This window comes from Nothobranchius furzeri, chromosome 15, assembly GCF_043380555.1.
Source record: "Nothobranchius furzeri strain GRZ-AD chromosome 15, NfurGRZ-RIMD1, whole genome shotgun sequence".
Lineage (NCBI taxonomy): Eukaryota > Metazoa > Chordata > Actinopteri > Cyprinodontiformes > Nothobranchiidae > Nothobranchius > Nothobranchius furzeri.
This window is the reverse complement of record NC_091755.1, coordinates 38327675-38350994: the sequence shown is the minus strand read 5'-3', so window position 1 is coordinate 38350994 and position 23320 is coordinate 38327675. Positions and strand designations below refer to the sequence as shown.

Here is a 23320-nt window from a genome sequence, read left to right as displayed (position 1 = left end):
GCATCAAAAATCCCACCAGATTATAACTCATGAAGTGTAATCCATCACGTTGGCTGCACTGTGTGTGTTTACAAGCTGACCGGTAGGCCACACCTTCAACATATTGAGCTAGCATTGATTATATTTAATTAGAAACATGCTATTTAACTATGTGGCTCCTCACGTATCGACACATGTTTTAGAAAATGAAATTTATGGAGTCAGATTGATTAAAGGCAAGAAGTCTGTCTTGATTTACTCAACTTTTAGAGATTAGTGTTTTTATTATAATTCTAGGCACAAAAACAAAATTTTCTTCATTTGAAACCCAAATTCAAATAGTTGGTTTATGGTGTAGTTGTTAAACTTTGCTTCTCTGGGAATCTGAACACAAATGTAGCGTTCATGTTTCTGCTGTGGACTATGGCGCCGTCTAGTGCACAAACGAGTCATAGCTTTAACCTGAACTCCTCGTCCACCTGCCTGCTTCCAAACAAGTATGTTTATTGTCTTTGAGGCCACTAAATAACCACGACGGGCCCCTGTGTGACTTACTGTTCATGTCGTTACCATGTCCGATACGGTGGCCTTGCGTTGCTCTGGCATATTTAAAATAGAAGTCATGGTTTTGACATCACAGTGGATGTAAATGTTTATAAAGTGTACAGCACCTGTATAAATATTTGCCTTCGTGAAGAAAAACAAACAGAATCCTCTGTAAATTGTTTCATTATTTTTTTAAGGGAATTGAGAAGAAATGATATAAGATGGGTGAAAAGAAATTATATGATTATGGCAAATGTTCATGCACTGATAAATAAAGTTTACTGAATGAAAGTGAAAGTTTTGTATTTTTATTTGTCTTCATTAGGAATGTATTTTTTCTTATTTTTATAAATGTCTTGTCACTTCCTGGTTTCTACCACCTGCCACTTCTGCACAGTTCCCTTTTTTTTCAAAACTTTATTGAACAAGGTGAAAGTATACAATCAAATTGCATACAAAATTGAACAAAGAAGATGAAACATATGCCAGGGGGTGCACTACAGAAATGTTACACACATCCAAATAAATTATAGGTGGTGCAAATAGTTATAGTTTTTAAAGCTTTTTTGTTTAGTGATCCACTAATCAAGTTTATGTAAGATAGAGTGTCACTATAATAGTGCTTGAAATTAGGTTTAAAGTTACTATATTTGCATTTGTGGAGATAGAATTTAGCTAGAATAATTAACAAATTTATAACAAAGCATACATCTTCCTTTCTGTGCTTGCGAAAAAAACAAAATACAACATTTTCCCATTTTAAAACAAAGTCCTTGCAGAGCTGTCCGGTAATAAATCTGCTAAAGTCTTTCCAAAACGTTGTAGCATGTGAACAGATCCAGAAGAGGTGCTGAACAGTCTCAGGGTGGCTTCCACAAAAACAACAATTCACATCAATGTCCCTCTTAATCTTTGTCATATAGTGATTGGCTGGGTAACACTTATGAAGTATTTTGAATGAAACTTCTTTGACCTTATTTGTCACAAAATACTTATCCTAATGGTCCATACTCTTTTCCAACTGATGTCAGTGACAAAGGAATTCCAATAAAAAATCACATACGGAACAGATAAGGATTCTCTCTGAAATAAAGCACGAATATTCCTATCACTGTTTTTATGCTCGGTAAGACAAACTTTTCCTACGTATGTGTTCACAGGGTCGGGAGGAGAAATAGGTACAACTGGTAGAACACCTTTAAAAAGCATTCTGACACCCATAGGTGTTGCAGCAAACAGTATGGCATATTCTTTGGGAGTTGCTGGAAATGTATGTGTGTTTAGGAGTTCTGTGTAACATCTGCACGGTTCCCTCACTAACGTCGTTCCACCTGTGGAAGCGCCCTCTCGTGGTGGTGAGAACATGAATCGTGACGTCAGCCGAGGGGAGATGAGTGCGTGCCATTCCGCACGTTCGCTGCGTTTTCAACTCCCAACTCCCAGCATGCATTTCGTCACCTACTAACTACATCAACCACAATGCAGTCTGTGCGCATGCACAGAACAGTAAGCATCTGGACCCTTCTCCAGTTTACTACGAACTGACAGCCGAAGGACTACAAATTATCGCGAGCATGCGCAGTAGCAGCCCCCCCCCCCCCCCCCCCCCAGTCCTTTAAATGGACTGTACGTGCAAAGATGGCAGCCCAAGTGGACTTGCTCCGTGCGAAAGTAAAAGATGAACGCGTAAGGGACAGCTTTGACAGATTCATCAAAGAGAGGAAGAACAAGAGGCAGCTGTCGCCGCCAGATGTTAAACGGGAGAGGTGCGAGAAGAAGGTGAAGCTCCATCACCACCAGCAGCAGCAGCAGCACGCTGAGCCCCGGACCCACCAGCAGCCGCATCAGCTGCAGCAGAACCCCAAAACACACCACTTCAGCGCGGATAAACAGCATGCCCTGCACCTCCACCACCACCACCGCCCACACAGCCACGGTCTCACCAACTGCACCAAGAAGAGCTTGCAGCCCGGTTTCCCTCCACCGAACCGAGCGGCACCTCCACAGCCACCTGCGCTCTTCACTTTCACGCCCCTCAAAGTGGTCAAGGCCCGGCCGCAGGAGCCGAAAGACAAGCCCCGAGACAAGGAGCCCAAACTCCGGCTGAAGAAGGAGAACTCTGAGACCAATGTGAAGCACCCGCTGCAGAATAAAGGTAAGCTTAATAATAATAATAATAATAATAAGGATATTACTACTGTTAATATAATAATTTGACCATTATTAAACCAAGCTTTTTTTTGACTCTATTTTAGATAATTTCTCAGGTGTGTGGCCACATTTGAGTCTGGTTTGTTTATCTTAAATCATCAGCCTTCCACCACCGTGCTCCATAACTAGCAATAAACATTTTTGCAGGTTTTCTCCAAAATCCAGAAATTAATGGTGATGGACTTCATCTTTTTACTGTCTGTTTGTGCATTTTAACTTTAGTGTTATTTTGTCTGATGCTGTATTTCCCTAATTTGAAATACTTAGTGAGAAGAGTAGATTGCAATTATTGGCGTTTGCATCAAGTTCACAGCTTTTGAGAACAGTGACGATATCGGCTGCAAAGTCCTTCGTTTTTATATCAGTGTGCATGAACTTTCCTGAAGAGTGATCTGATTAACTGGAATCAAAATCAAAGTTACTTTAAAGTTAATTCCTTACAAAGAGACATTTTCATTGCGTGTGGGAAGAAAGGCTCAGGATGCCCTTTTAAAGTCCAGCTGCACCACGACCATCTTCTAAAGTTCATCCAGCTGATGGACCAGAGCAGCCCCAGAATGAGTTTGGTCTGGGACGTCAGCTGGCATTGATATCACCTGATACCTTTAGAGCATAACTGGTGTCTAAGAAAAGGACAAACTGATGTTCCTTCTCAGCAAAGGGAATGAAATCATGTTTTAGCCACGACGAAAGAAAGAAAAGTACCTAAACATCCTCCCAGGGGGACTCCTCCAACCATTCGGCAACAGTCCAATCCAGAGTCGTCACAACTTGTACAGCTGCTCTTCCTGGATTTGATGATGGTGATGATGATGGAGCACCAGTTCAGAACTAAGTGGATCACAAACCAAAGATCAGGAAATTTCCCAGACCTTAATCCCATTTAAGATTTGCGGTCAGTCCTGAGTCATGGTTAGGCCAAATGAAAAACACATATTCTGATGATGATGATGATGATGATGATGAATGAGCTCCATCTGTTGTGACCAGCAGCATGTCAGGGTGAACTACAGATGTACTGCAAACATTGACTTTTGCATTAATTGATGCAACCGTCAGCAAAACCTATTCCAACGTATTGTTTTAATTTTTTTCATTTATTTATTTTGCAGAGTCCAGGCCCCACAAGGAAAATGGCAAGTCCCTAACACTGGAGGATTACCTTCTGAAGAAGAAGAAAAAGAAGAAGAAGCATCACGAGGATGATCACGGTGGGAAGAAGGTCCGACACATGCACACCAAAGCAGTCCAGACCTTGTGCGCTGGGCTTGGAGCTGACGTCAAAAAGCCCGCTCACCCTGATTCTTCTCTACCTGCTGCCATAAAGCAGGAAGCCACTCGACGACCTGTCAGTGGCACAGCCGACAACTGCCCTTCCTACCCCCATGCTCTGAAAGTGGGTGGTGTTCCTTTCCTCACCCATCAAGACCACTACATCCGAAGCAAATGCCTCCAGATGGGAACCAGGTACAGTTGCTTCATGCATGAAGAAAGGCAACCCAATGGTGGGGGAGCTGTTCTGCACGCGTACGCCGACGAGCTGGCCTTCCTCAGTCCAGCTGAGATGGAGGCTTTTGCCCAGGAGTTCCTGGATCTGACCTTCGCTGAGAAACTTAAAGGTGCAGCGGTCTACGCCTTAACGGTGGTGCACGGCGCAGCGTCGTACCTGCCTGACTTCCTGGACTACTTTGCCTTCAACTTCCCCAACACGCCAGTCAAAATGGAAATACTGGGCAAGAAGGACATTGAAACCACGACAATTGGCAACTTTCATGCTCAGGTATGTGTAAAAGGTCAAAGATTCGCCAAATTTAGAAATAAAGCTAGAAAACCCAAACCAGAGTTGCAGTGATCTCTGAGAAAGCCAGAATCCAGAAGGTCTGGATCATATTTGTCATTTAGTTAAACAAAGCTGTGATGATGTCAAGCTGTGCTGTTTCATATACTTACTATAAGTTGCATTCCAGCGTGGTCCCACTGGGTTAGTGTTTATCAATGTATTTAAAATTTTCTGACTTTTTAAGGGATATTATGCAACTTTTTCATATTTTAAGTCATCTTCTTGAGCCAGGATGCGCTAAAATGACCCTTTAGTTAGCGAAATGTCACTCACACCCCCACCTCCATTTGTGGCCAGAATACTGCATTTGCAACTTCAGAGTGCCGGTCCGGTCTGTTGGACTTGAAGCTGACATACCTGGTGTTGCAGTCTGCTTCCAGAACATTTCCTGCATGTTTTAGATCATGAACACAGCTGATGTGTTTAATTTAGTGAAGACCTGCTCCTGTAGACACTAGTGAAGGCTGGGGAGACGTTTCAACCTTCAGATTAAAGTGACTGTGTGTACTTTCCCTGGCGATAGGGGGCAGTATTTACCTAAATGATTGCAAGCAAGCATTACTTTTGTGTTCAAGTAGGAACTTACCAATGGATGGCCATTAGGGTCAAAAATCCCTGGGAGCACAACCTCCAGCAAAATAACAAGAACATCATTCTCCCTTTCACCACTGGCAACGAGTGAAGAGGTAAATGTGTAAAACAACAACATTCACAAACGGTGAAAGTTTTGTAACCATTTGTTACAGATCAGTAAATGCTTTTGTCCTCATGGGCTTCCGTAGAGGGAAGCATAGCATCCAATATGGCGTCGCCCATTGACTTAGACCCACTCCCATGTATTTTAGAACAGATTTATATGGCTATATGTTACGAAACTGCCAATATGTTTCAACAATGGGCATCTTTTAATTAATTTACAACATTTCAATGGATATTTCCATAGACTAACAGTGCAAACATTGTCACTTTAAGGTGTTAAAAAGATGAACGCACAGCGAGGAGATACATTTTGCTTTTGGTTCTACTAAACCGGGGGTCGGCAACCCGCAGCTCTGGAGCCGCATGCGGCTCTTCCATCCATCTGATGCGGCTCTCTGTGCTTGTAAAATAATGACTGGATATTTAAATAAAATGCTTTATATTTTACTGCATTAATTTTACACCTGTATGCCAATTCTAAATGTAAAGATTGTCTGCGTAAACCTGAACAGGTCCAACCCGGTCTACTGTGAGACCGGGTTGACGCGTCACGCTTGTGCGTAATCATATCGGCGCTTTCTGAGCTGAAGAGGATGTGAGATTCTGGGATTCTCCTCAGACGGCTCCTGGATGTGTCACCACATTGGAGACAGGAACAAGCACTATTCAGCCAAAGTTTCATAATCAGGGAACATTTTCTAAGTGACAAGTCTCGCTTCAGTCGGAGGAATCTTCCTGCATGCGCTCTGGTTCTGCGACACGCTCCAAGCCCCTCTCCACATCTTCAGCTCGCTGTGGACCTTATGTAGTACACGCTGACAGTGAGCTGCGCTGAGCAGTGTCCAGCTCAGATGTTCAGATGGGAATCATTTCTTGAGTGATTTAGCAACATCTGCGATGTGCGAAACGAATAAAGTGTCAGTTCGTCTGCATGCATCGGGGCAATTCTTTCTATTCTTTCTCCGTCAAAATAAACGGTCAAATACTGGAACTGTCCGGTCAGCACAACTCAAGCCCTGCTTTTAACTGTTCTGTTTTCTTGTGAAAATTGTTGCAAAGAGATATAATTTAACTTGATTACCACCAGAGCCATGCGCACTGCGCCGTTATCTACGTCATTGTAAATGAGGGAAAAACAAATTGATCGGATCCTTTTCTGACCTTCCCCACCTACAAAGTTTAATTACAACAATCAAACGTGACAGAGCCTGGATTTGTATTCTGAACAGTCTAAACATGTTTTAAAAAGAAACGTATGACAAAAGTGGCACCTGCTCAGTAAAACCACCAACAGGGTGAAAAATGTCTAAATATTGTAGGCAGAGGCAGGCTACGACTTCTGGATCCATTTTATATAAATCGTTTTATTGATTATCGTCTTATGAAAGATAACTTTGACGTACATGAGCGACCGGTACTGGCTGCTGTCATCTGTTGTGAGCAGCTCTCTGCTGTCTGAGGGTAGGCCCCGCCCACAACGCCGCAGCTGCTGTGGCTCCCAGTGTTTTCTTTACTGTGGGAAACGGTTAATAATGGCTCTTTGATGGGAACAGTTTGCCGACCCCTGTACTAAACTGACACTAGGTGGTGCTAAAAGCAAGCTAAAACAGCCTTGTCTCCCTTTAATTTCTTATACTGATGTATGCTGTGCCCCCCCCCCCCCCCCCCCTCATAAAAATAAAACATTTTAGGTTACTAACATCATATATGTCCTATCATGCATGATTACATTTTAAACAGTTCTGTGCAAAACGACAACTACTTCAATTTTAGATAGTGAAAGTGCCATATCAGCAGCTGAATTTCATTCTCCCTAGGCCTGAGGCTAGATGTGTGTATTAGTTAATGCTGTCGTATTCAACACAACACTCAGAGTTGTGAAACACCATCCTGAGGTCACATCTTAAGCAGGTATTTGATTTTTGTCAGCAGTTGGCAGCGTTGAATAGCCTGGCAAGCCAGACTAAATAAATGTATTTATTAGTCTGGCCATGCTCCATTGACGGCTCTCTGTTGTGGGGCGGGTTCTACCGTTGTCTTTCAAATGATCTCTGCATTCCACTGGACAATGAATGTGACATACTCTTGTTTCACTCTGTTGCATCATCCCACCCACCAGGCTTATAGAGTGCCCTGATTGGCCCACAAAGCAGATAAAGCTCTGTGATTTGTTCACTAAGCAGATAGAGCACTATGATTGGCCCACCATTATGGACCAATCCCAGCTCTTTATGTGTTTGAAACCCCTCTAGAGAGCTGTGATTGGCCAGCCAGAGTCCTGGTAGGAGCTGCTGAGGTTCCAATGGAACATGCCTAGACCAAACTTTGCAAAGCAAGAATTTGGTCTAGTTCACTAGGCTAAACGTTGAGCTGTTCAGTGGTGAATAGGCCTAGAACTGCGGACCGATGACCTGTCCAGGGCGTCCCCCGTCTCTTGTCGGAGAGCCGGTGCCTATCTGCAGCCCTCACCGGGAAATAATACCAAATGAACAAAGAATAATGTGTGTGAAGTTGAAGTCCCTGTTACAACGAGGTGTTAAAATATATCAGTGCTTGGTGTGAGTTCAGCTTGGAACAGGCATTAAAGCGTTGCTGTGTCTCAGGTGAACCGCACATACTGCTCAGGAACATACCGAGCCGGACCCATGAGGCAGATCAGCCTGGTCGGAGCCGTGGATGAGGAAGTCGGAGACTATTTCCCAGAGTTCCTGGACATGCTGGAAGAGTCGCCATTCCTCAAGGTGTGAGCAAGATGTTTATGACCTTAGCAGAGTGAAGGAGTTAAGTAAGTTAGAGGAAACATGATGAACTACGAAATATTGTGCACATATTGCAATGAGGGTTTGATTAGGGAGCATGTTGGGAAGCTTTGTGACGTCTGGTTTCAATGCCTGTTATGCTGTAAGCCAAAGCAGTGCTGATCCTGTCATATGGAGGCTTTCCAGCTGGAGTTATTTGTGTCTGTAACTGCAGATGACCCTGCCTTGGGGAACCCTCTCCAGTCTCAAGCTGGACTGTCGCTCCCAGAGCGACGACGGGCCGATCATGTGGGTGCGACCAGGAGAACAAATGGTGCCCACCGCCGATATGCCCAAGTCTCCGTTCAAACGGCGCCGGTAAACATGTCAGAATGATGGTTTAAGGGTCGTTAATATGGTGGTTTACAGCTTTAACGTGGTTTGGTTTTGCTGTCCTAGATCCATGAACGAGATCAAGAATCTGCACTACCTGCCAAGAGCCAGCGAGCCTAGAGAGGTTCTGTTTGAGGACCGGACCAAAGCCCATGCTGATCACGTGGGTCAGAGTTTTGACTGGCAGAGCACAGCTGCTGTCGGTGTCCTGAAGGCCGTGCGCTTTGGAGAAGGGTAAATATCGATGAGCATGCGTGGATATACAAGGTTAGAGAATGACATGCTCACTAAGTCTGGGTTTCCTGTAATTATTATTATAAAAAGGTGTGAAGTCGATGCAAAGAGTCAGTATTTGCTGTGTTGGTCCTTCTTCTCCAAGACGTCTGCAGGTCCGGTCAGCTTCTGGTCCAGGCCCTGACATAAGACTCCCCGTTTGTTCAAATTTGTGTGTTTTGGTTTTGGAGTGGGGAGTGTCCTGGACAAGGACCACTTAGCTCTGACTTTAACCTTCTGGCCCAGTGCTCCACCATGCTGGAGGAGACATTGTTCATCACCAGACTGTTGGAGGGGCTTGAACGGTCCAAGAGTGCTATATGGTTGAAGGACACAGGACCTATGGGGACCTTTTCTTCCCCAGACAATCAGAGAAAATGACTTTTTATGCAGCAGACCAATCCTGGACCTTTAGCAGAACATCAGCCTGTCCCTGATGGATGCTCCTTGGAAAGAAGTAGCTTTATTGCTGCCAGTCTGTTACGACCCAGCTCGTGGGGCCGCTACATCCGGAGGAGGTCGGGACACATGGTGGGAATAAATCACTTTGATCACTCTGATCTCAGCAGTGAGCCCCTAAACCTGGCGATGTGTCCTTTGTGTCGATGCTTCGAAGCGCGTCGGGATGGAGATTTTTTGTGAGCACGTATCGAGGCTCGTTTTGATTACATACGTGGTAACGTTCGAGGCCTCGCCGGCCGGCCGTACCACATGACCGATTCAGGAACCGGCTCCCTGGTTCACATGGGATTCAAAATAAAAGCGGCAGCAAAACCCCCCCAGTCAAAGTACTAAAAGGACAGGTTAAGTCAGTATTCCGAATTTATATGTTGCCATTGCAAATATTCGTTTATTTATTCTGTTTATAAGGTTCATTATAATCACTGTGCCTGTTTCAAACAAAGCGTCCACTTGATGGCTCGGTGGAGCAAGCGAACCATCACTGCGCCTCGAGTCGACCGCTTGGATGGAAAGCTTCAGTTCATCACGAGGCGTCATCTCACCATCGCCACCTAAAGCTTGGTTTATGCTTGACGCATTCACTTTCCGCGTGGTGATGCGGCTCGCGGATGGAACGCGCTTCACAACTCGCAGCGTTTATGGTTTGTGCGGCTCGTCTCTGCGGTGAGCCAATATTCTCCCAAACTGTAGGGGGCAGCATGGAGCTCTACGGCATGCATCCAACACTACACCGTAGTAGAAGTAGAAATTACTGTTTACAACATGGCATTTCAGCATTTTTAACAGCGTCCTCGTCTTTTCCGACAGTGCGAGCTATTTCTCTCCCAGAATTATTAACAACATGTTGATCACGGTGATCTCTGAGAGCTGAATCATACAAATGTCTGTATTTACGAACCTCTGCCGTACTAGTTCTTGCCGGTCCGCCATGTTTTTCCGCGTCCATCCGTCCGCGTGGTTAGAAATTTTCCTAGGTGCGCGTTGCGGAAATCTTTGGCCGTGCGGAGACGCGGTGGAGGGGCGTGGTTGTTAAAATGACGCAACTTTTCCGCGCGGAGTCGTGCGGACCTTGCGGACGCGTCGAGCATAAACCAACCTTTAAACCCCTTCAAACAGGCTTTTGTCCTGCAGCCACTCAGTGCAGTTAAGGCCTGCACAGCCAGGCCAGTGAAGAGGTGGAGGGGTGCATGCAGGGATGTCCCAAGCAGCCAGTCATCGGTCGTACCGGTGTCGGTGCAGGATCGGCTCGGGGTCCTTCGACTGCCGATGACGTCAAAGTAGTTGATTGGCTAAACGTGAAGCTTACGGAAGTTACGTTACCACGTTATGATTTTGATTGGTCAGAACAAATTTGCGGTCGTAGTCCTGTAATGTAAAAATCAACACTTTTTAGAGAAAATATGTTTGAATTTCTAAAGGAAATGTAAAATATAAGCAAATGATAAACGGTGACCCTCAAAAGCTCTTGATGTTGATGAAATGGGGCAAAATTAAATATAAGAACTTTATTGAAAGACACCAAGCAACATTTTGAATCAAAGAATGTGTTTAGATAACAACTAAGGAGATTTACAGACGAACTCCACATTAATACAAACAGATGTGGCTTCACGTATAAGAACTGTTCTATTTTGGGTCAGTCTGATGTTGGTTTTATGCAGTTTCACATTCTTTACAAAACACAGATAATACAGTGTTTTATTAACAAAATACAATTATAAAGAAAACATTTAGGTGTTAACAAACAAGAATTCATTAACAAAACTGCTGATGTCTTTCCAAAACGTGTGTGTGTGAAAGCCGAGTAGATTTGCAGTCATGTGACGTCATCGGCAGTCGAAGGACCCCGAGCTGATCCTGTACCGACACCGGCACAGCGACATCTTTATACCCAAAGGAACGGTGCTTCAGTTCTCTCAATGCCGGGCTTCCATTGTGCTGCGTGTGGGGTGGTGTCCACCCCTCCTGCTGGAAAACCTCTGCTCTGGTGGAGCACCGTTCCCACAGACGGATGTACTTTAGGAGACGGTCCTGGTGCTGCTGGACTTTCTTGGGCACCCTGAGCGTTTCTTCACAAAGGCAGTAGAAATGGAACTTTTGCATAGGAAGTACATATTTATGGAAATGAGGGATTTTAATTATAACTCATCTGATCATAATTCATAACGTTGTGATCTGAACTGAACAGATTAGAGGTCTGAAGTCTCACATCGGACATCTGTTCAAATGTACCATCTGTGAATTAGCTGGTTTTATTGGATGTCTCACAGGGAGCGCCGGCCCCGGATAACCAAAGATGTGGTGTGTTTTGATGCTGGAGACTTCAGTGAGGTTGTCCAGAGGCTGCAGCTGGATCTGTACGAGCCCCCGGTTTCTCAAGTAAGAAGTTCAGACCAAAGTGTTCCCGGTTGTGCTTAGGTTTTATTTAAATGTGTGTGTGTGTGTGTGTGTGTGTGTCCTCGTGCAGTGTGTTCAGTGGGTGGATGACGCCAAGCTCAACCAGCTGAGGCGGGAAGGCATTCGCTACGTCCGTACGCAGCTATGTGACGACGACATCTACTTCATTCCGAGGAACGTCATCCACCAGTTTAAGACGGTGTCTGCCGTCTGCAGCCTGGCCTGGCACATCCGCCTCAAACGGTACCACTCCGAGGACGCCAAGGAGGGGCAGCGCCCCAAAGACCTCAGCCCCACCTCGGGCCGGGTCTCCTTTTCCTCCCCAGCTAGGCTCAACTCCACTGTCGCCCCCTGTGCCAGACCGCCGGTGGACAGCATCCACGGGGGCGTGGCTAAAACGGAAGAGCCGGAGTTCCAGCGGCCAGCGACGCCGTCCAAAGAGTCTCAGCCTGCTGCTCCTCAGCCCACCAAGTCTGCACACCTTCCTCACCTGTTCTCAGCCTCTGCCCACTCTGGGTGCACACCTCCCAAAATGCCCCCCCTGCCAGATGCCCACACCCACACTCCTGACATCTCAAAATGATCTACCCCCACCCACCCCCCACCCCGATTGTGGACGTGTGACTTGAAAACACGACACATGCACGGTGACAGGATGCTTTCCCGCTTAAGAAGAACAACACGAAGCACTTAGTACTTTTATATGTTTGTAGTGGCTTCAAAAAAAGGTCTTTATTGGAACCTTGTTTGTTTTATACTCGTCATATTTATTTTATTTTGATAGGAGCGAGCCGAGCACGGGTCGTGTTGCTTTTAGTGATGCATACGTAAATAATTCATGTTTGGAGTTTTTCTTCAGATTCCACTTTGTGAATAATACTTCTGTTCTAGCTGAGGGTGGAGAATGATGTCACTCGTTTCCTTTTGTTGAAAACACTCAACATTGCTTAGTTTTAGCAGGTAACCAAGTGTGTTGAGTTTGAGTCTAGATGTGGACGTAAATGCAGAAGTTTCTGTTCGGTTGGATTAGATCTGGTTTTACAACAAAAACACAACGTCTCGTGATGAAATGCCATCATTGTGTTGGAGGAGGTCGTCAGTGTAATCATTTCAATGACATGTTATTTAATAAGCTAGTTTAATGAGATAGTTGAATCTCAGATAGAGGAGGAGCAATGTGGTTTTCGTCCTGGCCGTGGAACTGTGGACCAGCTTTATACCCTTGCAAGGGTGATGGAGGGGGCATGGGAGTTTCCCCAACCAATCCACATGTGTTTTGTGGATTTGGAGAAGGCTTATGACCGTGTCCCTAGGGGCACCCTGTGGGGGACGCTCCAGGAGTATGGGGTGGGTGGATTTCTGTTAAGGGCCATTCAGTCCCTTTACCAGAGGAGCGTGAGTTTGGTCTGCATAGCCGGTAGTAAGTCGGACCTGTTCCCAGTGAGGGTTGGACTCCGCCAGGGCTGCCCTTTGTCACCGGTTCTGTTCATTACCTTTATGGACAGAATTTCTAGGCGCAGCGGTGGTGTGGAGTGTGTCGAGTTTGGTGGCAGGAGAATCTCGTCTCTGCTTTTTGCGGATGATGTGGTCCTCCTAGCTTCATCCAGCTCTGACCTTCAGCTCTTGCTGGGTAGGTTCGCGGCCGAGTGTGAAGCGGCTGGGATGAGGATCAGCACCTCCAAATCTGAGACCACGGTTCTCGACCAGAAAAGGGTGGCTTGCCACCTCCGGGTCGGGGGAGAGGTCCTACCTCAAGTGGAGGAGTTTAAGTATCTCGGGGTCTTGTTCACGAGTGAGGGTAGGAGGGATCGGGAAATCGACAGGCGGATTGGTTCGGCGTCTGCAGTGATGCGGACGCTGAGCCGATCTGTCGTGGTGAAGAGGGAGCTGCGCCAGAAAGCCAGGCTCTCGATTTACCGGTCCATCTACGTCCCAATCCTCACCTATGGTCATGAGCTTTGGGTAATGACCGAAAGAACGAGATACAAGCGGCCGAAATGAGTTTCCTCCGTAGGGTGGCCGGGCTCAGCCTTAGAGATAGGGTGAGGAGCTCGGACATTCGGGAGGGACTCGGAGTAGAACCGCTGCTCCTCCGGATCGAAAGGAGTCAGCTGAGGTGGTTTGGGCATCTGGTCAGGATGCCTCCTGGTCGCCTCCCTGGGGAGGTGTTTCGGGCATGTCCTGCCGGCAGAAGGCCCCCGGGTCGACCCAGGACACGTTGGAGAGGTTACATCTCCAATCTGGTCCGGGAACGCCTTGGGGTCCTGCCGGAGGAGCTGGTGGAGGTGGCCGGGGAGAGGACGGTCTGGAGCTCCCTAGTTGGGATGCTGCCCCCGCGACCCGGACCCGGATAAGCGGAGGAAGACGACGACGACAATGTTATTTAATAAGCCATAAGACATGAGATTCCATAGTAAATATGAAATCAACCTTATGGATCTGTGGGTACATTTTAACCAGAAGATTGGAACTTTTTATTGCAGGGATTAGGTAACCACTTCGTACAGATCCAGAATGCCAGGTCCTCAAACCCCCCTTTCGCTACCGGAGCCGATGAAACAGTGTCAGCAGGACGACAGACTAGTCTTTGGATTATCTCCAGGTAAAAACCGACAGTTGGTTGACAGCGTCAGATGGACCCAGGAGGTCAGTGAGTTCAGCTTTTATTCTGAAAGGAACTGTTGCAGCAGTTCAGAATCAGAAAAAATTTTATTGCCAGCGACCCAGAGCATAGGAACTTGACTCCACAGAACAGCCTGACCAAGATTACACACACATAGACAGGACAGCAACAGATTTTATCCAGCTTGTCGTTGGTTCTTTCGGCTGAAGAGGAAAGTCACGGATTGGCCACTCCGTCAACTTCTCTCAAACGCTTTGAACTGGCGTTAGAGATGGCGTGGGCATAGTTTTATACTTTGGATGTTTTGGTTTATGGTCGAATGAAAAGAGGACAGATTTACCAAACACCACCAAAACCACGCCTCCGTCACATCTGGCAGATTCTGATTGGATCAGTAAAGCAATGTGTCGTGTCGTCTCATGACACTACGTGAGATCAGTCCTAGTGGAAACATTTAAAGTCATATTACTTATTATATTCTATAGGATTATAATAAAGTAATTAATATTTTGATTTCACAGATTGGTCACATCTTCTTATTGACTAACACTGTTTGATTAGCTTTATTAAAACAGAGTTCTTTGATTTATTAAAAGGAGAGAGTCCATTCTTCTCTTGAGCTGGAAAGGAAGCAGTTTATAACAAATGCATGAGACCACGAGGCCATATCTCATGCAGACTAGTTCTGTGTCAGAGGAGAGGGGGAAACTGACTTTTAGGTGGAAAACAGTCATTTCATTCCGTTACATCTGACTTTTACATGTGAAAAGCGGCCGTTGTCGTGTCGTCTAAAAGTAGCCCGCTGTGAAGGAAATGATGCTCATTTCCTTTGCCCTGACTGCATCTTAGTGCCTTGTCTTGTGCACGATCGGCCTCGCCTAGCGTTGATGACTGAAGAGGACAATGATCTGACACCTGCTACGTGGTGTGATTGGAAATGAGGCCTTTCCTCAAACCCAGAATCTCTAATGTAATTTACTAGAGCTTATGAGGGCATTCTGTGAGACGGTTATAAATCTTAGCTGCTGTGGACGGCGCTCTGAAGTCGCTCGAATCAAACATTCACCATTATTTACTAAGGATTCTGTTAGCTTCTCAGTTTGGTTAGAGCTAACCTCCAACCGGTGAGATGTTATTTGTTCATAACCGTCTCACAGAACCCCTCGTCAAAAAGGGAGAACTGTCTCTAAACTAAGACTGACAGAAACGTGTCGACGTGCTTTTTAGATCTGCTTTTCTCACATCCTGTTCTCTCATCTCTCTCATTTTGCATCGAGACATTGTTAATGGTTTATTGTTACAGACAGGAAAAGAGGCACTCCAATGAGATTAAGGCAGAAACGTGAATTCACATCCATCCATCCATTGTCTGAACCCGCTTGTCCATGTAGGGTCGCGTTGGGGGGGGGGGGGGGGGGGGGGGGCTGGTTCCTATCTCCAGCGGTCAAAGGGCAATCAAGCGGGGTACACCCTGGACGGAGAGCCAGTCCGTCGCAGGTCAATACAGAGACACACAGGACAAACGATCATGCACACACACACACACACACACACACACACACACGCACGCACGCACGCACGCACACACACACACATCTAAGGACAATTTAGACTAATTAACCTAACAGTCATGTTTTTGGACTGTGGGAGGAAGCCGGAGAACCCGGAGAGAACCCACTCATGCACAGGGAGAACATGCAAACTCCACGCAGAAAGATCCCAGGCTGGGAAGCGAACCCAGGACCTTCTTGCTGCAAGGCAACAGCTCTAACCACTGCGCAGCCCATGAATTCACATTTAGAGTGAAAATACATTTAATAAATAACTGTGTGCATGGCACTCACTGTCCATTAACACTGGTGAAACGTATCCACAAAGTTCAAAAGTAACAAGGCAGCAAAAATGTGATGTTTTACCCGTTAATGGCTTTTTTCTGAACGCGCGCGCACACACATTCACAAAGAGGTAAGCTTCTCTCGGCAGACCTCTCTCCTACAAGCACTTTATTCTTGAGCATTTAAACGAGTCTTGCTTCTGAGTCCACCGGTCAGTAACTCAAATCTGCTTTACCACACAAATTGTACAGAGTGGGCACTTCCTGTGTGTGTCCAGATGGAGGCGCTGCTGCCCTGGTCTTCTTTAAAACTTGCTCACACCAAGGCAGCTCCTTTATGTTCTCCTCTGTCATGATGTAACTTAAATTTGTAATAAACCTGCTTCTTTTCCCAATCAGTGAACAGTCAAACAAGTCATTGTGTCTGTTGTTGAGGGTGTTTTCAAGAGCTGCTTCATAACCAGGTCTCTGGATACGTCCTGGGGCCTTTTGGCTTTCCAAAGCGGTTCCCAAATCCTGAGGAGAATAAGGGTGGTGTCATGACATCTGTGCTTGAAAAGATTTCAAGGTCATTTTGAAGAGTTTCTTTGTAAAACCCAAAAAACTACCATAGGGAAGACCTAGTCACTCTCCACTAAATGACTGAGTCAAGTCCTGAAATAAAAGGTCAGGTCCACTCCAGACTCACTGATCTGTGTATTCATGAAGATGTTTTTCTGCTTTGATTTGTTTACAGAGTACATTTGGTACTGTATCCTAACTCGCACAGAAATTACAAGTCTGGAAGTTTATCCATCAGTTCTGGTTCCCCTCAGGGTTGTGTACTTGTCCCCCCTACACTCCTCAGCATACAGCTGCACCTCTGCACACCAGTCTATCAAACATCTCAAGATTTTTGAACAAAATCGACGAGGAATCAACGTTGTTAATCTTTGTGAGCTGTTAGCTACAGTAGTTCATGTTAACCTCATGCTAAACTACAAAACACACCTGGCTATAGGCTAAAGCTTGTTTTGACTATGGTGTACACACCTGTACAAATGAACGTCGTCAAACGGTAACATGAACCAGGTGTGGCAAGGTGGAGAAACAAGGGCCCGGATGGGATTCGATCCCCAGACTCCCGGGTGAGAGTTATGCGCTAACCAGTCAGTCAAAGGGACATCCCTGTGGTCAAGTAGCCAGGTCGCACGATCAATCAGGATACAATGACTAGATGCTCACCGTGTCACATCTCCCCCCTCTTTCCACAAGTATGTCCCCGTGCTCTCGCACAGGGTGCCACATATTTTAAATCCATGGACCAACTTCACAGTACTACATGGATCCTGCCGTTAACGCCAAATGTGGCCAGGTGGAGAGACGAGGGCCCAGGCGGGATTCGATCCCCAGACTCCTGGGTGAGAGTCATGCGCTAACCAGTCAGCCAAAGGGATGTCCCCGTGGTCAAGTAGCCAGGGCGCATGATCAATTGGGACACAATCACAGAATGCTCACCCTGTCACACAGGGTTTGGTTTATAGAAACTACAGGTGCTGGCCAGTAAATTAGAATATCATCAAAAGGTTGAAAATATTTCAGTAATTCCATTCAAAACGTGAAACTTGTACATTATATTCATGCAATGCACACAGACCAATGTATTTCCAATGTTCATTACATTTAAATTTGATATTCATAAGTGACAACTAATGAAAACTCCAAATTTGGTATCTCAAAAAATTAGAATATTCTGAAAAGGCTGAATATAGAAGACACCTGCTGCCACTCTAATCAGCTGATTTACTCAAAACACCTGCAAAGGCCTTTAAAAGGTCCCTCAGTCTTGTTTTGAAGGCACCACAATCATGGGGAAGACTTCTGACTTAACAGCTGTCCAAAAGACAATCATTGACACCTTGCACAAGGAGGGCAAGACACAAAAGGTGATTGCTAAAGAAGCTGGCTGTTCGCAGAGCTCTGTGTCCAAGCACATTAACAGACAGGCGAAGGGACGGAAAAAATGTGGTAGAAAAAAGTGTACAAGCTCTAGGGATAACCGCACCCTGCAGAGAATTGTGACGACAAACCCATTCAAAAATGTGGGGGAGATCCACAAAGAGTGGACTGCAGCTGGAGTCAGAGCTTCAAGAACCACCACAAGGAGACTCATGAAAGACATGGGATTCAGGTGTCGCATTCCGTGTGTCAAGCCACTCTTGAACAAGAAACAGCGCAAGAAGCGTCTCGCCTGGGCCAAGGACAAAAAGGACTGGACTGATGCTGAGTGGTCCAAAGTTATGTTTTCTGATGAAAGCAAGTTCTGCATTTCCTTTGGAAATCAAGGACCCAGAGTCTGGAGGAAGAGCGGAGAAGCACAGAATCCACGTTGCATGAGGTCCAGTGTAAAGTTTCCACCGTCAGTGATGGTGTGGGGTGCCATGTCATCTGCCGGTGTTGGCCCACTCTGTTTCCTGAGGTCCAGGGTCAATGCAGCCGTCTACCAGGAAGTTTTAGAGCACTTCATGCTTCCTGCTGCTGACCAACTTTATGGGGATGCAGACTTCACCTTTCAACAGGACTTGGCACCTGCACACAGTGCCAAAACCACCAGCACCTGGTTCAAGGACCATGGTATCCCTGTCCTTGATTGGCCAGCAAACTCGCCTGACCTTAACCCCATAGAAAATCTATGGGGTATTGTGAAGCGGAGGATGCAATACGCTAGACCCAACAATGCAGAGGAGCTGAAGACGACTATCAGAGCAACCTGGGCTCTCATAACACCTGAGCAGTGCCACAGACTGATCGAGTCCATGCCACGCCGCATTACTGCAGTTATTGAGGCAAAAGGAGCCCCGACTAAGTATTGAGTGCTATACATGCACATTCTTTTCATGTTCATTCTTTTCAGTTGGCCAACATTAGAGAAACAAACATTTTTTCATTGGCCTTTAGAATATTCTAATTTTCTGAGATACCAGATTTGATGTTTTCATTGGTTGTCACCTATAAATATCAAAATTAAACGTAATAAACATCGGAAATACATTGGTCTGTGTGCATTGCATGAATATAATGTACAAGTTTCACGTTTTGAATGGAATTACTGAAATATTTTCAACCTTTTGATGATATTCTAATTTACTGGCCAGCACCTGTATGTGGGTAAGTGACTCTGCATGTGTGAAAACAGCCCATAATAGACACACAGTACATGGCTGACACTAGATCATTTCTGCTGATCCACTTGTGTAGATGTGAACTCAGTAATCCCACCAAGATCCAGACCCAATGTCAGGTTTCAGCCCCTGAAACAAACCAATATTCTTACCTAGTTTAAACACAGCGGACGAGGTGGCGGGCGATGGAGATTTAGCTCTGGCTTCAGCAGGTGGGGGTGGAGGAGGAACATCAGCTGGAAATATCAGACATTTGAATTATTATGTTTTTACACACGTTGATTTTTAACACAATTCTTCGAAAAGCATCACTTACGTCTCAGCCTGCTTCTGAAAAATTTCAGACTCTAAAAGGAGTAAAAATATTTATGGTGATGCCAAGATTTAACACACAATCCCTGTTATCAATGCTCTGTTACCTTAGCTCGAGACATGCCCTTTTGATTGCTTTTGTCTGCTTTGCGTCCTGATCTATCAGTGTCCAGGGAGGACTTGCGGTTCAGATCACGTTGTGCTGATGAACGGGGGACAATCACACCGTTAGATGAGCGGTGTAATGTTTGTGCAGGATAGTAAATAAGATCTGAAGGTTCAGATCCAAACTCGTGCATGCACATTTAATATCTAACGTACGTGTGAGAGAGGCTACTGTGTGTGTAGTACGTAACGACCCGACTCACCACTTCCTCCTTGAGCTGCGACCTCAGGAAGGAGAGCGAGCTGCTTTGAGGCACTGAGGGGCTCTGCAGTAGGAACATATCGGTTAACCCCCCACAGTTATTTCCACTAATGATCAAACACTTCATTTCTTTCTTGTAAAAGTGTACTCTCCCGCACCAATGACAGCAACTGCTGGATTTTAGTAAACAAACCCAAAAGAGCCTGACCCAACCTGAAGATTTCAAGGGCATACATTATTTTCAGCTGTATTTGCAAATATCCAAACAATGTGGCTAAGTGACTAAATATCAGAGAACAAAAAGCTTACCTTCTTTAGAGCTTTTAGCTCGAACACTCTGAGGAAGTAAATCGTAGAAATAAAGTTATCAGTCGTCAAACATAAAGGGTTGAGCTGACACTCTCAGCTACTACCACACCAAACTGTAGCTTCACATCGGTGAAACCCACCGACGTGAAGCCCTTTTCGTGTTTGGTCATGTCGCATTGTGCTAAACTGATATTTCCACACAGTCAGCACACAGCTGCTGTCCCTACATGCTTGCTTAGTATGAGGCTTGATCATGGACGTAATTTTCACTTTAGAAGTGTGTGTGTGTGTGTGTGTGTGGGGGGGGGGGGGGGGGGAGGTGTCTTTACAGTATGTTCTAATGGGAAACAGGCTTCAACACAAACGGTTGTTTTCTGCTTGGTCCTAGAGCTCAACCAGTGTCAATTTAATATAGCGTAACATTGGTTTTGGATGATAAAAAGTGTAGGGGTCAAAACTTGACTTTGGAAAAGGTGGGGGGGGGGGGGGGGGGGGGGAACATGACCCCCCCCCACCCCCCCCCAAAAAAAATTACGTCCATGGGCTTGATGTAGTTTCCGAATAAACAAGTCAGTGACTCGATGCAGTCTGCTGGGTTTCCTTACACAGGAAACTTTTAACTGACTGGCATACACGTGTTTGTACAAACAAACCGAATTAAAAGGAATTACTACTACCTTGCTCCGGTTCATGACAACATCAAGGATGTTCTTTGACTGAGAGGTGCCGTCCCACTCAGACGACAGTCCCACCCTCAGTAGAGGTGTTGCTCCTACAGATTGTGGGCGCATCAATCGTTTCTCATGATCTAAGGAATCAAACACAATTTCTTTGAAAACGTTTATTTTATTTTGGGGGGTTCGGTACCCATGTCTGTTTTTTTTTTAAACAGAAAAAAGGATGAGCTCACTGTCATCTGTAGTGGGGACGAAGGGTTCTGTGGTTCTGTCCCGAATCGGCTGTGCCAGACTGGCCTCACCTGCATGGTCACAAAAGACAGCATTTAACACAAACATCCAGGGTATAATGTTTAAGGTTAGGGTTAGCTAAGGTTTAATAAATCAAGAGAAATACATTTAAAAACACATCAAACCCTAAAATAGAATAAATATAAAACCTATAGATGTAATGGTGAACATGTGCACAACACCGGGGGGCAAAAACACCATTTCTAGTCATTATCAAGAGTGGTTTCTCCATTTTTTTATGCTAACAAAATAAAACCTAGGGATTTAGGTATTGCTACTGTAGATCATCTTTGTGCAGAGATAAAATACATGTCTAAGCTAACAGTGTTTTGCATAAAGGTTCCAGATCCCTAGGTTGATGTGGAGGACGACAGCATCACAGACACAAACACAAAACAAGCAACATTAGAAGTTGTCCTCATCAAGTACTCTCCCACAACAAAAGTACAAATGAGCATATCTCTGGAGGGACAACTCCAGTTATATATATACACACACACACACATAATATATATAATCTCTTAACCCTTTGATGCATGAATTATGAAATTTTCAACCACGATTTCTTTAACAATTTTTTGATTCATCTTTAGGTGTGAATGAAACAAATTTCAACAAATATTTTTGTAAAATTTTGTAATTTACAAATAATTTCTTACATGTCCACCTCAGTGGACAGCGTGCAATCTGAACATGAAATATGTTGGCTTGGCTTACTGAAGTCCAAATGGAAGGGCTCAAATGCAATAAAGTCTTCAACAGCTGTGCTTAATAGCAAAAATAAGTAAATAACAATTTTGAGTACCTGTCCACTGTAGTGACTATTATGCATCAAAGGGTTAAAAAGGAGACTGCCAGAGACCCCCCCCCCCCCCCCCCCCAGTGTTCAGTTATTAAAACAAAAAGATGAAACTTATCTCCTCGCTGTTCATTCATCTTTTTAAACCCTTAATCTAACAGCTGAATTGTCTCCTCAGCCTTCATTAGTGTCTACAGGATCGGCTCATTACTAAAGTAAACAAGTCCGCTGTATTCATGATGGAAAATGTGCAGAAAACGTGCTGGAAGCAGACTGAAGCACCAGGCATGTCATCTCCAATTTTAATAGGTTAAACAGGTGGTGCCTGCCACTCTGAAGTTGCAAGTGCGGTAATCTGGCCACAGGAGGCGGTACGGGTCTGAGTGACATTTCAATAACCTTGCAAAGGATCATCTTTGCACATACTGGCTCAAGAAAATGATTTAAAATATGAACAAGTTGCACAGTATGGTTTTAAGCTTGTATTGGTGATTAAGGTTTCATCACCAGTCAGCTCATTTGTTATAATGTCTTACCTGAAAAAGTCATTTTTGCTCTCACACTCTACAGGGAAGGAAATGAAACAATCAATACTCTTAAATTTCACACTTTAAAACCACAGTGAATATGTAAATTACTAAATCAGGGCTTTGACTGGTGCAAAGTGAGTATTCAGTCAAAAGCTGTTATGAACTGGTAACCAGTACTTTCTTCACTTACATGAATTCTTTCACATATACATACATTTGCTAAGTCTGGTTGTCTTTTTTAAGTTCTATTAGGTTGCTTAGTGAAAAAATCTTCTTCTCAACTTCCTAGTTTCACAACTTCTTTTTTCTCAGACTGAAAAAAAGTGTACATCAGTGATCCCAACTCCCTTCTCAGAGATCCAGCACGTTTTACTGTTTTCCCTGCTTCAACACACCGGCTTTTAATCATTAGCAGGCTTCTGCAGAGCTTAATGAGTTGCTGAACAGGCGAATAAAGTGTGCTGGATTAGGAAAACAACTAAAACACGCCGGATACTGGCCCTCGGGGAAGGGAGTTGGGGATCACTGGTGTACATGTTTACGCTCTCATGAAGCCCCACATTCAGCGCATCCTGACATTTCTGCCCACAGTTTTCCTTTACAAGAAATAACTCTGGTGGGGGGCACCCGTTATAGCTGGGCAGCCCCCTAGGGTTCAAACAGTAGTGTGGGGTAACACTAAAACAAAACAAACAAACAAAAAAACACATTATTGGGGGGGCATGATAGCGATGTTGAACATTTAGCTCAGTCTGTGGCATTTTGACCTGGAAAAGGCAACGGGATAAAGCTTGGTTTATGCTTGACGCATTCACTTTCCGCTTGGTGATGCGGCTCGCGGATGGAACGTGCTTCACAACTTGCAGCGTTTATGGTTCA

The 23320-nt window shown here is 45.1% G+C and overlaps 2 protein-coding genes across 3 annotated transcripts in view; one reads left to right on the top strand and one right to left on the bottom strand.

Moving 5' to 3' along the window:
- Positions 1-2131: 2131 nt before the first annotated feature.
- Positions 2132-12267, top strand: LOC107390411 (lysine-specific demethylase 9). The gene is made up of 7 exons (XM_015967093.3): positions 2132-2680; positions 3849-4516; positions 7879-8016; positions 8249-8391; positions 8473-8640; positions 11412-11520; positions 11609-12267. The coding sequence occupies exons 1-7, from the start codon at positions 2164-2166 to the stop codon at positions 12119-12121; spliced, it is 2256 nt and encodes a 751-aa protein (XP_015822579.3). The 5' UTR covers positions 2132-2163; the 3' UTR covers positions 12122-12267.
- Positions 12268-15961: 3694 nt separating this feature from the next.
- Positions 15962-23320, bottom strand: part of ptpn22 (protein tyrosine phosphatase non-receptor type 22) — a 30991-nt gene continuing 23632 nt past the window's right edge. The window contains exons 17-25 of one of the 2 annotated variants that reach the window (XM_054745715.2): positions 22448-22475; positions 21055-21123; positions 20822-20973; positions 20145-20172; positions 19837-19899; positions 19576-19670; positions 19473-19503; positions 19309-19392; positions 15962-16511 (exon numbers count right to left, since the gene is read on the bottom strand). In XM_054745715.2, coding sequence (XP_054601690.2) covers positions 16450-16511; positions 19309-19392; positions 19473-19503; positions 19576-19670; positions 19837-19899; positions 20145-20172; positions 20822-20973; positions 21055-21123; positions 22448-22475 — 612 coding nt within the window. In that variant the 3' untranslated portion in view covers positions 15962-16449. The remainder of the gene's footprint in view (positions 16512-19308; positions 19393-19472; positions 19504-19575; positions 19671-19836; positions 19900-20144; positions 20173-20821; positions 20974-21054; positions 21124-22447; positions 22476-23320) is intronic. The other variant, XM_015967092.3, reaches the window with a different exon arrangement.

Bases quoted from the DNA above. Each gene is read 5' to 3' on its own strand.
- LOC107390411 (XM_015967093.3), top strand. From the start codon at position 2,164: ATGGCAGCCCAAGTGGACTTGCTCCGTGCGAAAGTAAAAGATGAACGC. The intron at 4,517-7,878 runs GTATGTGTAAAA...GCTGTGTCTCAG, and splicing joins TTGGCAACTTTCATGCTCAG to GTGAACCGCACATACTGCTC. The intron at 8,641-11,411 runs GTAAATATCGAT...GATGTCTCACAG, and splicing joins GCCGTGCGCTTTGGAGAAGG to GGAGCGCCGGCCCCGGATAA.